The 14,688-nt window shown below is 43.2% G+C and overlaps 1 protein-coding gene across 2 annotated transcripts in view; it reads left to right on the top strand.

Annotated features, from left to right (window-relative positions):
* Positions 1-14,688, top strand: part of Prmt7 (protein arginine methyltransferase 7) — a 40,745-nt gene that overhangs the window by 398 nt on the left and 25,659 nt on the right. For both annotated transcript variants that reach the window (XM_075977116.1, XM_075977115.1), the window contains exons 2-4: positions 949-1,114; positions 8,114-8,150; positions 8,285-8,434. In XM_075977116.1, the coding sequence (XP_075833231.1) occupies positions 1,020-1,114; positions 8,114-8,150; positions 8,285-8,434 (282 nt within the window). In that variant the 5' untranslated portion in view covers positions 949-1,019. The remainder of the gene's footprint in view (positions 1-948; positions 1,115-8,113; positions 8,151-8,284; positions 8,435-14,688) is intronic.

The following is a 14,688-nucleotide window of genomic DNA, read 5'->3' as shown; positions in this document are numbered from 1 at the left end:
CCGGTCAGCCGTTCTCTCATTCGGGATGGCTTTCTTAGTGTTCTGAGAAGCTGGAAACCGTGCAGTTTCCATCACTTGCCCGCAGTAGTGCTGTAAATGTGTGTGCCCTACGCAGTCATGCTTTTTATTAAAACTCCGGAGAGACCCTCAGTGCGCTTCTAAGTGTGCTCTTAGTTAAACCGTGGCGACGTGACAGATAAGTGTGTTTAGTATGCTGAGGAATGACCCCTTGGGCACTCCTGCTCTCTCCTGTTAGCTCATTGCTTGGCTCTCTTTTTGCCTTCACCTGAGGGCTGCACCCGGATGAACTTGTGAGGCGCTTTTGATCCTGTTGGACTTTCTGAAGAGCGCCAAAGTTTCCTTTCCACACAGCATTATATATCACTATGGTTTCTCTCTCTCTCTCTCTCTCTCTCTCTCTCTCTCTCTCTCTCTCTCTCTCGTTTCACTGTAGTTCTGACAGCTGTGGAACTCATAGAGAGCCTCCTGCCTCTGCCTTTTAAAGACATGTACCATCTCGTTATATTTTGTTCTTGTTTTTGTGACAGGCCTCCGGTGTTGTCCAGGCTGGTGTCAACCTTCCGATCTTTCCACCTTGGCCTCCTGAGTGCTGGGACTCTCGATGTGCTACCACACCTGGCTGTTATAGTTTTTGATGGGATATGCTGCATAGAAAATGAGATCACTCTCGCTGGAAATATTAAAATACTGAGTAGTATTTTTTTGGAGATTGGGGCTGTCACTATGTAGTTCTTGCTGGCCTAGAGCTTTCTGTGTAGATCATGCATGCTGGCCTTGAATTTAACAGATCTTCCTGCCTTTCTTCCCCAGAGTTGAGATTGAAGACTTGTGCCATCATTAATAAAATTCTTAGGTGACTTTGAATTTTTTGCCTGTTTCTTGATCTTTTTTCCCCTTTTGTTTTCTTGTCCCTTGCTTTCACTACAGGCATTAGAACTGATTAGGTTTCTGATATCCAGATCTGTTTCTGTGCAAACATTGAGGAGCCAGTTGGCACCATGAAGGTCTTCTGTGGCCGTGCCAATCCAACCACGGGATCCCTGGAATGGCTGGAGGAGGATGAACACTATGATTACCACCAGGAAATTGCCAGGTAACATGGGATGCTTCTCAGTTGGCTGCAGGCGGCGAGGGCTCAAAGATATTAATATAGTTTTGAGGAAGATTTTGGATATTGTTTTCTGAGGAGTTGAGATGTTGAATAGGAAAATAAAACATTTGCTGAAAGCAGTGTGGGACGTGGGTTGGAGAGAGAGGGGAGTAGGTGGTTACTGTAATCCTAAAGTAGAAGCAGTGGAGGGGAGAGGAAAAACCAGCCTGGAGGAACTTGAGTTTAATAACTCACTGTATGCAGTAAAGGAGACAAAGTTCAAGAAGGACCAAGATGTCTTCTGGTTAGAGGGACTCAGAGGACAGAGATGTTACTCCCTGAGAGAAGGGGAGGCAGTATTCTAGAGGGAAAGGTGTTGGACATGAGGGGGGTTTGGACATTCAGATGGGGATGTTAGTAGAGTCTTGAGACACAGAATTTGTAGAACTTGGGAAAGTTGAAATTGAGAGACAGTGCAGCATCTCAATAAAGGAGGGTCTGGAATGTAAAATCAGGATAAGCTGAGGAGGCAGAAGCAGAACCAGAAGGAAAGTTGGGATGGAAAGAAAAGGGAAGTTTAGGGAAGAAGGAGTGGCTGTTAGGGTCAGGCTGCCAAGAAGGCCTGAGTACTGCTGACCATTAGCAACAGCTGTGTGAGTGGCTGGAAAAGCCAGGAAGCAGTGAGTGGATGTGTCTTTAAAAAGTAGGCAGGGAGCTGCAGAGATGGGTCAGCAGTTAAGAGGGCAGGAAGTTCAACCTCTTGTAACTAGCTCTGGAAGATCTGATGCTCGCTTCTGGACTCTGGGTACTTGGCACTCACAGGTACATGTATCCACACACAGATAGACTCATACGTATATAATTAAAAATAAAACAACTTGGCGCCGGGTGGTGGTGGCGCATGTCTTTAATCCAAGCACTTGGGAGGCAGAGGCAGGCGGATCTCTGTGAATTTGAGACCAGCCTGGTGTACAAGAGCTAGTTCCAGGACAGGCTCCAAAACCACAGAGAAACCCTGTCTCGAAAAAGCAAAAAACAAAAACCAAAAAAACCCAACTTGGATTTTTTGTATTTTATTTATTTTTTAAGATTTATTTAGTTATGTAGTTTATGTATATGAGTACCCTATTTGCATGTATTTCTGCATGACAGAAGAGAACATCAGATAGAACAGCGCATCAGGATCCCATTATAGATGGCTGTGAGCCGCCATGTGGTTGCTAGAAATTGAATTCAGGACCTCTGGGAGAGCAGTCAGTGCTCTTAACTGCTGAGCCATCTCTCCAGCCCCGAGATTTTATTTATTTTTGAGACAGGATCTTGGTATGTGTCCTTGGTATGTAGACCAGGTTGGCCTTGAACTCACAAAAATCTATTGGTCTCTGCTTCCTAAGTGCTAGGGTTAAAGGCAAGTGCCACTCCATCTGGCTCTTAATTTTATGCATGTACCTGAATGTACATTTGTGCAGCACATGTGTACAGGGCCCACGGAGGTCAGATCCTCTGGTACTAGAGTTAGACAGTTGTGAGCCACCATGTGGGTGCTGGGAATCAAACCTTGGTTCTTTGCAAAAGCAATAAGTGCTCTTAACTGCTGAATCATCTCTCTAGCCCCCAGAATCTACATTAAAATCAAAAAAATGGGTGTGGTGATGTCTGCTTGTAATCTCAGCTCTGCAGAAGTGGAGACAGGAGGATCCCTGGGACTTGCTGGTCAGCTAGTCTATTCTAGTTGATAAGTTAGGCCAGCGAGAGACCTTGACTAAAAGGAGGGGCATAGTATAAATGAGGATGGTTGGAGATTTTCCTCCAGTTTCCACGTGCTTGTGCAGACGTGTGCTTGTGCACACGCACACGTATGAATGTGCACACAACATACCAAGTGAATAGGGAGCACATTTTCAACAGTATGTGAATTTATCTTAGGTTGAAATCCTAATTAGCACCAAATAAATGTATTTTTCTTTATTCTTGGCTTGGTTGGTTTTATTCTCAGTCAGAAATAGCAAAACATTGAAAATAACATAGATGTCTATCAACATTGTTAGGCAAACCTGTGGCTTATGTATATAGCAAAAAATAGTGCAAATGGGAAGGCAGGAACGAAGTTCTTTATTTTCATTTCATCCTTCACTGGTAGAGTGGTCTTCACAATATTTTATATGAAAATGCAAGTAGAATTATACTGCTTTTGTGTCAGAAATAAGGTGTTGCTTATTTTTCATAAAAAGCCCTGGAAGAGGAGATGGAAATTGATGAAAGTATCTGTAGACAGTACAAATGGGACTGGGTGTGTGTTTGTCATGTTTGGTTTCAATATTAACTTGCCACAATTATAATTGACTCACCTGAGTAGGAAGCTGCTCCTGAAGGATTTTTCCTCTTGATGAGGTAGGAAGGTGCACCCTGATTGCGAATGTCACCTTTTGGTAGCACCCAGGTGAAAAAGGGTATTTCAGTCGAGCATTGGTGGTGCACACCTTTAATCCCAGCACTTGGGAAGCAGAGCCAGCCCCCAGAGCTACAGAGAAACCAAAACAAAAAGGGTATTTTCGGAAGGAAGTTTCCCCTATTTACTTGCTTGGCCTTCTGTCTTGCCAATGAGGCAGTTTGCTCTGCTGCTGCTACTTCCTTCTCTGATAGCAGATGAGAAAGCCAGAGTTTCAGTGGAGTAGAAACCAGGCACTCTTCCAGCGACTTTCTGGGCTCCAGGTGCCAGACTGGACTACTGGGGCACCCCACCTTGTGGATTAAGTAACTACTGGTTGTAGCCCCCAGTGAGTGACAGCTATTCTGGGACTACTCTAACTTTTGAGACATCCAACTTTAAGGACCAGGTAACTACTGGTTCTCAACATTTCAGGTGTGACTTAGCTGGTGTTACTATTTTAAAGCTCACTCACTTAATGAATTTTTTTGCGGGGTGGGGTGGGGGGTGTGTACAGGAGATTTTCTTCCAGTGCACACTTACAAACCTTTAGATTGCATATGTGCATATGGAACAAGTAAGTTTTATTACCCAACTCATTTTTGTCTTTTGTATCTTTGTCCAAAGATGCTTAAAGAAAGAACTAGCATCACTATTTTTATTTTGTCACAAATCTTCAAAGCTTTCATGCACAGAGTCACTAAATTCCCTATACTTCACAAGAGGAGAATTGGGAATCAAATGCGTTTATCTCGATAAGTTCTTTTAATAGTGCATACCATGGATTTTCAGTGCTTCCATACTGTCTGAGGAACTTTTTTGTTTGCTTTTCAAGACAGGATTTCTCTTTGTAGCCCTGGCTGTCCTGGAACTTGATCTGTATTCCACACTGGCCTCCAAGTTTGCCTGCCTCTGCCTCCCAAGTTCTGGTGATTAAAGGTGTGCATCTAAGGAGTTTTTGTGACTGTAGCTGAAGAACCTGTCCAGACACTAGAGAAAATCATTCTTACAATTCCCTTTCTCCAGAACCACTCCTGATACCATATTTGTTTTAGTCAGGATCCTCTAGAACAACATAATCAAATATATATATATATATATATATATATATATATATATATATATGTATATAGTATCAGAATATCTGTATAGCTCAGAATTTAAAAGATTTTTTAAAAAATTTTATCTTAAGCTGGGCGGTGGTGGCGCACGCCTTTAATCCCAGCACTCGGGAGGCAGAGGCAGGTGGATCTCTGTGAGTTCGAGGCCAGCCTGGTCTACAGAGCTAGTTCCAGGACAGGCTCCAAAACCACAGAGAAACCCTGTCTCGAAAAACCAAAAAAAAAAAAAAAAAAAATTTTATCTTAGCCGGGCGGTGGTGGTGCACGCCTTTAATCCCAGCACTCGGGAGGCAGAGGCAGGTGGATCTCTGTGAGTTCGAGGCCAGCCTGGTCTACAAGAGCTAGTTCCAGGACAGGAACCAACAGCTACGGAGAAACCCTGTCTCGAAAAAATAAAAATAAAAAAATTATCTTGTGTATATGGTGCTTTATCTGCATATATGCCTGCATGCCAGAAGAGGGCACCAAATTCCATTATAAATGGCTTTAAGCCACTGTGTATTTGCTGGGACTTGAACTCAGGATTTCTGGAAGAACTGCCAGTGCTCTTAATCGCTGAATCATCTTGCCAGCCCATGTTTCAGAATTTATTAGGTTGATAGTTAAAAGCAGTCCAAGCTGGTGATGGCATAACCTTTAAGCTGAGCCCATGGGAACTACATAGAGGCAGGTAGACCTCCTTGTGTTCAAGAAAAACTTGATCTTGGTGGTGCACGCCTTTAATTCCAGCACTCGGGAGGCAGAGGCAGGTGGATCTCTGAGTTCGAGGCCAGCCTGGTCTATGAAATGAGTTTCAGGACAGCCAGGACTGTTACACAGAGAAACCCTGTCTTGAAAAATCAAAACCAAACAAAAGAAAAACCCTCAGTCAATTGAAAATCAAAACAAGCAAGAACAGCTTGGTCTATGTATGAAGTTCCAGGCCTGCCGAGGATACATAGTTGAGAATCTGTCTCAAAACCAAGACGGACAAAAAAACTAACCAACACAGTGGGGTGAATGGTGAACAAAGTGAGGATTCTTAGGATTATACCCTCGTCTTCATTCAATGCATGAAGACAAGTACGTATTCTATCATTGAGTCACAGCCGCGGCTCCCTCCTAAGCTTGCGAATAAAGTAAGCACAGGAAGGACTGTAGGTGGTTCAGAGGGAGAAGTATTTCAGGGCAGTGTTCTGCAGTGTGGAGTATACACAGCCAGTGTTAGAACTGCCTGCAGTGGAGTTGGTTCAGGGGTCGCTCTCTGAACTCCGCCTTAACCTGGCTTGGTGTCTGTAGAAAGTTTGCATCTCAGATAAACTTTCCCAGCTGTGCTGGCCGAAAACTGGAGGCCTCTTTTGCTGAGTGCCTCAGCTTCCCCTGGAGTTCCCAGAAAGCATCTTTGGACTGTGGCCTGAATCCTGGGTATTCACAGGGTTTCCAGCTTCTACTTTCCTTTAGTTATTTACCTGTTTGTACTTGTTGGGGATCTAATTGAGGACTTTAGAGATGCTAGATGCTAGGCATGTGTTGTGCCACTGAGTTCCGCCCCCGGCCCCAGTTTCCAGAATTTTTAGTTGCTGTGGTAGAAAATATGGATGCAATTTTCTTCCTTTTTTTTTTAATTTGTCTATTTATTTTACATCCTGGCCATAGCCTCCCCGCCCCATTTTCCTCTCCCAGTTTCTCTCCCCCACCCCCTTCCCATCCTCATCCCCTCCTCTTTCATCTCTATCCAGGAAAAGGCACATCTCCTATGGGAATCAGTAAAACATGGCATATCAAGTTACAGGGGGACTAATCACCTACCCGTGTATTGAGGTTGGGCAAGGTGACCCAGTTATAAGGAGTAGGGCCCCTAAAGCCTGTACAAGAGTCAGAGACAGCCCCTGTTCTCACTGTTAGGATCCCATAAGAGGCCCAAGCTATACAGCTGTAACGTATATGCAAAGTGCCTAGGTCAGTCCCATGCAGGTTCCCTGGTTGTCAGTTCAGTCTCTTGGAGCTCCTATGAATCCAGGTTAGTTGATAGTGTGAGCCTTCTTGTGGATCCTTGACCCCTCTGGTTCCTACTCTCCTTCAAACTCTGCCTAATGTTTTGGCTTTGTGTCTCTACATCTGCCTCTCTGATGTCAGTTGGGCCAGGCACCAGTCTGGCACAGGAGATGGCCAGTTCAGGCTACTTATCCACTATTGCTGGGAGTCTAACCTGGGGCCCTTCCCATAGACTCGTGGGAGAGTACCCTGCACCAGGCTTCTGCTCAACCCTGAAATGCCCCTCCTAACAGTCCTCCTCAGCCTCCTCCAGCATGATTGCTCATGTTCCCATCCCCACCTGCCCTCAGTCACTCATGAAATCTCTTTATCTGATTGTCTTCCCTTTACACACCATATTTAGCTTATTTTCCCCGATGATGTGATATGAACTAAAATATGGATGTTACTTTCTTCTCTTTACATGGTATAGCCAGTCATTTCCCCCTGATGTGATGTGAACTTCTGAGCCTGGTGACCCTCACATACACAGCAGCTATATGGTGTCCTTTTCCCAGTTCCTCTTCCTAGTGTGGATGTGTACAAGTATCATTCAAGGTTAGGTCAAGTGTTAGAATTATTGAGTGTTATAATATGGGGTGTTCATGGTTATAGGTTACTATTATAGGCTAATGGGTGGGCCAGTGAAATGAGTCAGCAGGTTAAAGGTGTTTACTACCAACACTAACAACCTGAGTTTGATCCCCAGGGCCCATATAAAGGTGTAAGAAAGAACTGATTTCTGCAAATTGACCTTTGACCTCCAGATATACACATAAATAAATTACTTCTCTAGGTTAACTACTAGAGCATTTTTGGGTCTAAAAAGGCATCTGCTCTGAGGGTTTTTTTTTTTTTTTTGCATTAGCAGAGAATGACAGTAACTGATCATAGTAAAATAAATTTTGTGAATTGACAAGATGGTTCGGTGGGCACAGGTGCCTGCTGCCAAGCCTAAGGACTTGAGCTCAATTCTTGGAACCTACATGGTTTAAGGAGAGCACTGACTTCCACAGAATCATTCTCTGACCCCACACATGTGCCATGGTGCATGCATTTCTTGCCCCAAATAAATAAAGTTTTATTTATTTATTTGAGACAAAGTCTTGCTATGTAGACCACGTTGACCTCAAACTCACAGAGCCCACCTGCTTCTGCCTTCCAAGTCCTAAAGGTAATCAGTATCATGCCCATTTTAAAAAAATATTTTTTTGAAACTGTGTTTTGCTGGTCTTAAACTCATTCTCTTTCCTCAGCCTTGAAATTTGTGAGATTATAAACTTGAGCTACCACAGCAGGCTCTTAAAATATTTTAGAGCAGATGACACACTTGTTGCATTCCATTGAGGACTGCACTTATGTGTGGGAACTCCTTGATGTGTTCATGCATGTCTTTATTAGCAAAGCTTTCTGACTTACCTTTTCCTTTTATCTCTCAAGGTCATCCTATGCGGACATGCTGCATGACAAAGACAGAGTAAGTGTGAGGTGCACCACATTGCAAGACAGGGTCACGTGCTGATGATCTGGGGTCCTCCCCGTCCCCAAGTCTGAAGAGCTCCTTTCCACTTATCTATAATAACATGACAGTTATTTCCTCCTTTCTCGTAGAATATAAAGTATTACCAGGGCATCCGGGCAGCTGTGAGCAGGGTGAAAGACAGAGGACAGAAAGCCTTGGTTCTTGACATTGGCACTGGCACAGGTCTCTTGTCCATGATGGCAGTTACTGCAGGTGCTGACTTCTGCTATGCTATTGAGGTAAGCCTCCTATTTAGGTATGTGTTCTGTAAGGTCTTTAGGTCGGTCCTTGGGTTTTCCTGGTCTGTTGACAAACACATGCCAAGCATGTGAACAACTTCTCTACACAGAGAGATGAGTCAGACAGGTTTTCTTTTTCCGGGAGCTTTTTTTCTGCTCTGAAACAGTGATTCTCAGACTTGGCCATCAGCCTCTCTGAGGAGCTTTAAAAAATAGTTGTGTGGGCTGGAAAGATGGCACAGTAGTTAAAAGCATTATCTGCTGTTGCAGAGAATCCAGGTTGGATTCCCAGAACACCCACATGGTCACTCTAGTTCCAGGAGACACCCTGGACTTCCTCAAGCACCAGACATACCTGTGACATACAGATTTATATACTGGCAAAACAATCATATACATAAGAAAAAAAATTAAGAGATGCTTCTGCTTTGTGCTAAGATTTACATTAAAGTGTTTTTCTGGGTGTGTTTTAGTCTCTAGAGCATCAGCCTATGTATACCTGGACCCGATCCCTAGCACTGTAGAAACTGAGGGATGGCACTCCAGAGGCAGACGTAGGGAAGTCGGGGTTCAGGGCCATCCTGGGTCTCCAACAGGTCCTACCCAATTGAGTTACCACAAACAGTCTTAAAACAACGTCAGTTTGGGGGCTGGAGAGATGGCTCAGCAGTTGAGAACACTGGCTGCTCTTCCTGAGGACCTGGGCTGGCCTTGAACTCACAGAGATACTGCTGCCTCTGCCTGACAAGTGCTGGGAATAAAGGTGTGTGGCACGAGGCTTGTTCTTTTTTTCTTTTTGAGACGAGGTCTTGGGCTGGAGAGATGGCTCAGCTGTTAAGAGCACTGGCTGCTTTTCCAGAGGTTCTAGGTTTAATTCCCAGCAACCTCACAGTGTCTCACAACCATCTGTAATGAGATCTGGTGCCCTCTCCTGACATTCAGACCTACATGCAGGTGGAACACTATACATAATAAATAAATAAATCTTAAAAAAAAAATCAAACAGAGACAAGGTCGACTTACATGTCCTTAGCTAGCCTAGAACTCACTGTGTTGACCAGGTTGGCCTCTAATTCATAGATATCTACTCTCTCTGTCTCTGAAGTGCTAGGACTAAAGGTCCTATAACTTTAAATTTTTATCACATTTTAATTAATTTATTTATTTTGTATGGAGGGGCATTTGTGTGGTGGTCAGAGGGCAACTTTTGGGGTTTTTCTTTTCCCACCATGCAGCCTCAAGGATTGAGTGGAGGTCGTTTCGTCAGGCTCTGCAGCAGGCTCCCTTACCCACTGAGCCATCTTGCCATCCTTACCATTTCTTTCTTTAATAAAACATTAAACATGTTATTTTTATGATAATATAAATGTATGTACTAACAGGAAATGTAGTAAATGAATAACACCAGTATCTTAAATAAGGTAAGTTTTTGTTTGTTTGTTTTTGTTTTTTGAGACAGGGTTTTTCTGTGTAGCTTTGAAGCCTGTCCTGGAACTCACTCTGTGGACCAGGCTAGGCTTTAACTCATTGAGATCCCTCTACCTCCTGAGTGCTGGAATTAAAGGTGTGTGCCACCACTGCCTGGCTAAAACCAATTTTTTCCAAGACAGGGTTTCTTTAACAGTCCTGGCTGTCCTGGAACTCACTTTGTAGACCAGACTGGCCTTGAACTCACGGAGATCTACCAGCCTCTGCCTCCCAAGTGCTGGGATTAAAGGTGTGTACCGCCACTGCCCAGCTAAAATAAATTTTTTTAGATATGTTTATGATTTATTTAACTTTATTTTATGTGCATTGGTATGAAGGTGTCAGATCCCCTGGAACTAGATTTACAGACAGTTGTGAGCTTCCATGTGTGTCCTAGGAATTGAACCCAAGTCTTCTAGGGAGCAGCCAGTGCTCTTAACCACTGAGCTATCTCTTCAGCCTCTAAAATAAAATTTTTAACACATAAAATCCTGAGATCAGCAGTAGATTGTATTAAATTGTATTCTACTTAGGCTCCTTCTAGCTGTCCATCCTGCCATCTTTAAAGTGTGACTCTAATTTCAAAATCTAGAAAGATGAACATCTGGGATGGTGTGATGCATCAGTGGATAAAGTGTGACTTGTTGTGAAAACCTGGTGACCCAGATTTGGCCTCTGAATCTCCCGATGGGAAGAGAGAATAGTTTCCCTAGGGTTGTCCTCTGACTTCTGCGTGTACTCTGCGGCACGTGCATTCTCACACTTACGCACACACACACACGATAATATTTATTTTTATTTTTTGAGACAGGATCTCTACATAACCTGGCTGACCTAGAACTTGCTATGTAGATCAGTCTGGCCTGGAATTTACAGAGCTTTGCCTACCTCTGTCCCACCCCCGTTTAGTGCTGGCACTAAAGGTGTGCACCACCGCCCAGCTCATATCAATTTCTGTAAAAGATGAGTCTAGGCTGAAGAGATAGCTCATACTTAAGAGTGTCTACTGCCCTTGCAGTCAGCCAGAATGAAGTTCACAGCACCCATGACAGGCAGCTCACAGCTAGCAGCTCCAGAGGGATCTAACCCTTTTGGCCTCTGTGGGTCCTGACACGCATGTACATAATCTACACAGAGACACACATGCACATACTTTAAAGGCATGTGCCACTACACCTGGCCTGAGTTAGGTATACTTAACCTGGGATAAGAATAGTCTATTTCTGGCTGGATAGATGATGCAGAAGTTAAGAACATTTGTTCCTACAGAGGGTTCAATTCTCAGCACTCACATGGTGATTCACAACCATCCGTAATTGGAGTTCCAGGGGATCTGGTGCCCTATTTTACCTCCATAGGCACCAAGCATGCACATGGTGCATGTATGCAAAACACTCAAACATAAAATGAATAGGCTGGGCATGGTAACACAAACATTTAATCCCAGCACTTGGGAGGCAGACGCAGGAGGATCTCTGTGAGTTTGAATCCAGCCTGATCTACATAGGGAGTTCTAGGACAGCCAAGACTAAAAAGACACTGTCCCAAAAAATAAACAAACAATAAATAAAATGAGTAAAGTTAATTTTTTTTTAAAAAAGTGTTTAGGGCTTGGAGAGGTAGCTTAGTAGTTAAAAGCTGTGTGGGGTGTCCACCAGAGAAGACTGCTCAGGTATGGATCTAAGCCATAGAAAGTCTTTATTAACCAGCCAGTGACAACACTGGGTTGTTGTAAGGAGGCTGCTTGTTCGTTTCCCGGCTGCCCAGACTTCCGAAATAACCACATAGAAACTGTATTAATTAAATCACTTTTGGACCAATTACTTAAGCATATTACTAGCTAGCTCTTACATCTAGAATTAACCCATCTCTATTATTTTATATTTTACCATGAGGTTTATGGCCTACCGACAAGGTTCCAGCATATCTGTCTCTGGCTGTGGCTTCATGGCTTCTCCCTGACTCTGCCGCCTTCTTCCTTCCAGCATTCAGTTCTTCCCTACTCTGCTATAGGCTCAAAGCAGTTTTTTTATTCACCAATTTTATTCACCAATAGTAATCACAGCATACAGAGGGTAATCCCACATCACTGGGTGTTTAGGATTCCAGTGTAGCATTGAACCTTTCTTAGGGAGAGTTTGTAAATACAAAAACTATGTCTTGGGTTTACATACTTCAATAAACAAGAACAGCCAGACCCAGAACTGTAGAAGCCAAAAAGTAAGGAGAATACATTTAGAGATTTTCCCAGAATTGTGGACTTTGATGGATTAGGTCTTTGTTTTTGTTTTGGCAGGTCTATGTGCTGTATATGTGCTGAGTTTAGTCTGAATGGTTCTTCTATCACAGAGTCAGTTATGCTGAGGTCTGGGGGCCTACTAAAGTCTTGGGCCCTGTTACAAAGCTTCTCTGCTCTTCAGAGGACTGCCTAGTTCAGTTCCCAGTATCCATGTTGGATAGCTCATAATTGATTGTATCTCCAACTCAAGGGAATTTAATACCTCTGTCCTCCATGGGCACTGCACTCAAATAGACATACCCATATGTACACATACGTGAAATTAAAAATATTAAAAAGAAATCTTTTAAAAATGTATTTGTGATTTCCATGATATCAAATCCTGAGTTGTTGTATATGAGAGACTGCACTTGTTGTGGATTTCACAAAAAATAAACAAACAGATATAATGCTGCCTTATTCTCAATAGTCAGAAACTGGGACCAACCTAGACAAGTAGAGAGAAAAAGGTTGATTGTGCATGTGTGGTGCACACATGAGGACAGGTGCCCGTGGAGGCTAGAAGAGTGTCAATCTCCTATCTTGTAAACTGCCCAACAAGGGTCCCCTGGAAGAGCAGTATGGGTTTTAAAGCTCTGAGCTGGTGGGATAACCAGCTCCTAATTTTTATAAAGTGTTGGTGCCCTCAGAGGCCAGAAGAGGGCATCAGATTGAGTTATGCATACTTCTAAGCTAACTAGTGTGGATACTGGGAATTGAATTCTAGTTTTCTGTAAAGCAGTGAGTGCTCTTAACTTCTGAGCCATGTCTCCTGCCATTCTCATTGTTTCTTATTGCTCTGTGTGGTGTATGACCTTCCTTTGAAAACCTGTGCCTTTACTGACTGTAGGAGAGCCACTACAGAGCCCCTGGAGATGGAGATGTGTCAGACAGGACATGACCCCAACTTACTCTCTTTGAAAAACAAGCAGGCTTTTCCTAGAAATTTCTAGCAAACCTCTCCTTGTATATAAAATTGGCCAAAATAATTGACAAAGGGGAACCTGTCTGATGAGCCAGATAGGTTCATCTCTGAAATCAGGTCCATTTCTGTACAGCACCACTGTCCCTGTTCTGAAGGAAGGAAGAGTGGATGTTGGGAAGTCTACTTCATTGTTTGTCTCTGTTCATGGCTGGGATGAGATTGCTGTGTGTTTGAGTGTAGGTGGGTGCTTGTATGTAGAGGCCAGAGGTTGACATAGTGTCCTCAGTTGTCACATTTTATACCTGTAGGGCTACTTGAACTCAGAGCTACCCAGTTTGTATAGCTAGGCATCTTTCTCCATGCCTCAGGGAGCAAACCTGTGGCATATGTATATAGCAGAATACGGTGCAACTGGAAAGACAGAAACGAAGTTCCTTATTTTCATTTCATCCTCCACTGGTAGAGTGGTCTTCACAATATTTTATATGAAAATGCAAGTAGAATTATACTGCTTTTGTGTCAGAAATAAGGTATTGCTTATTTTTCATAAAAAGCCCTGGAAGAGGAGATGGAAATTGATGAAAGTATCTGTAGACAGTACAAATGGGACTGGGTGTGTGTTTGTCATGTTTGGTTTCAATGTTAACTTGCCACAATTATAATTGACTCACCTGAGTAGGAAGCTGCTCCTGAAGGATTTTTCCTCTTGTCTTGATGAGGTAGGAAGGCACATCCTGATTGGGGGCTGAGGAGAGAGAGGCTGTGAATGGTCAGAGCCCAAAGGGTTAGGGAAGGGGGGTGATAGGTAAGAGGCTGACGAAAGAGAGGGTGACAATGAGGTTGTGATAGTTTTAGAAGTCTGGACAAACTGATTGATGAAGGCTGAGGTTTGAGGCCAGAGACCACATGTGAAAACTACATTTTAGAAATGATTGTTTTTCCCCAGCTGAGCACATACATACATACATACATACATACATACATACATACATACATACTTATTTATTTATTTATTTATTTATTTATTTATTTATTTATTTATTTATGTGTTCTGTCTGCATGTATGTCTGCTGCCAGAAGATCTCATTACAGATTGTTGTGAGCCACCATGTGGTTGCTGGGAATTGAACTCAGGACCAGAAAATCTGCCAGTGCTTTTAATCTCTGAGCTGTCTCTCCAGCTCCAAGTATATACATTCTTTCCAAAAAATATGGCTTTTCTTTGTTATATGAAAAGCAAAATCATGTTCATGGTAGAAAATATAGACAAGGGTTTAGAAAAAAATTAAAATCTTCCATCATTTATTTTGTTTCCACTTTGTATTTATGAAAGTTTCTGTGTTTATGGGATAGAGCTGTGACATCCAGACTAGGCCGGTTGAAAAGCCAGGGCTAGAGGGGCTAGTGAAGGGCTCAGGAATCATTTCTACGGGGAGGACTTTGTGCTTCCTTGTGGGTTGTGTCTGTGTGTTAGACACCAGACTGGCCTCAAACTAACTTTCTGTGTAGCTAGGCAGGCCTTGAACCCAGATCCTACCTACACTTCCCAAGTGCTGGGATTATGGGCATGTGTCACCGTTTCCA

The sequence above is a fragment of the Microtus pennsylvanicus genome, chromosome 6 (genome assembly GCF_037038515.1).
Source record: "Microtus pennsylvanicus isolate mMicPen1 chromosome 6, mMicPen1.hap1, whole genome shotgun sequence".
Lineage (NCBI taxonomy): Eukaryota > Metazoa > Chordata > Mammalia > Rodentia > Cricetidae > Microtus > Microtus pennsylvanicus.
This window is presented reverse-complemented; position numbering and strand designations above follow the sequence as displayed.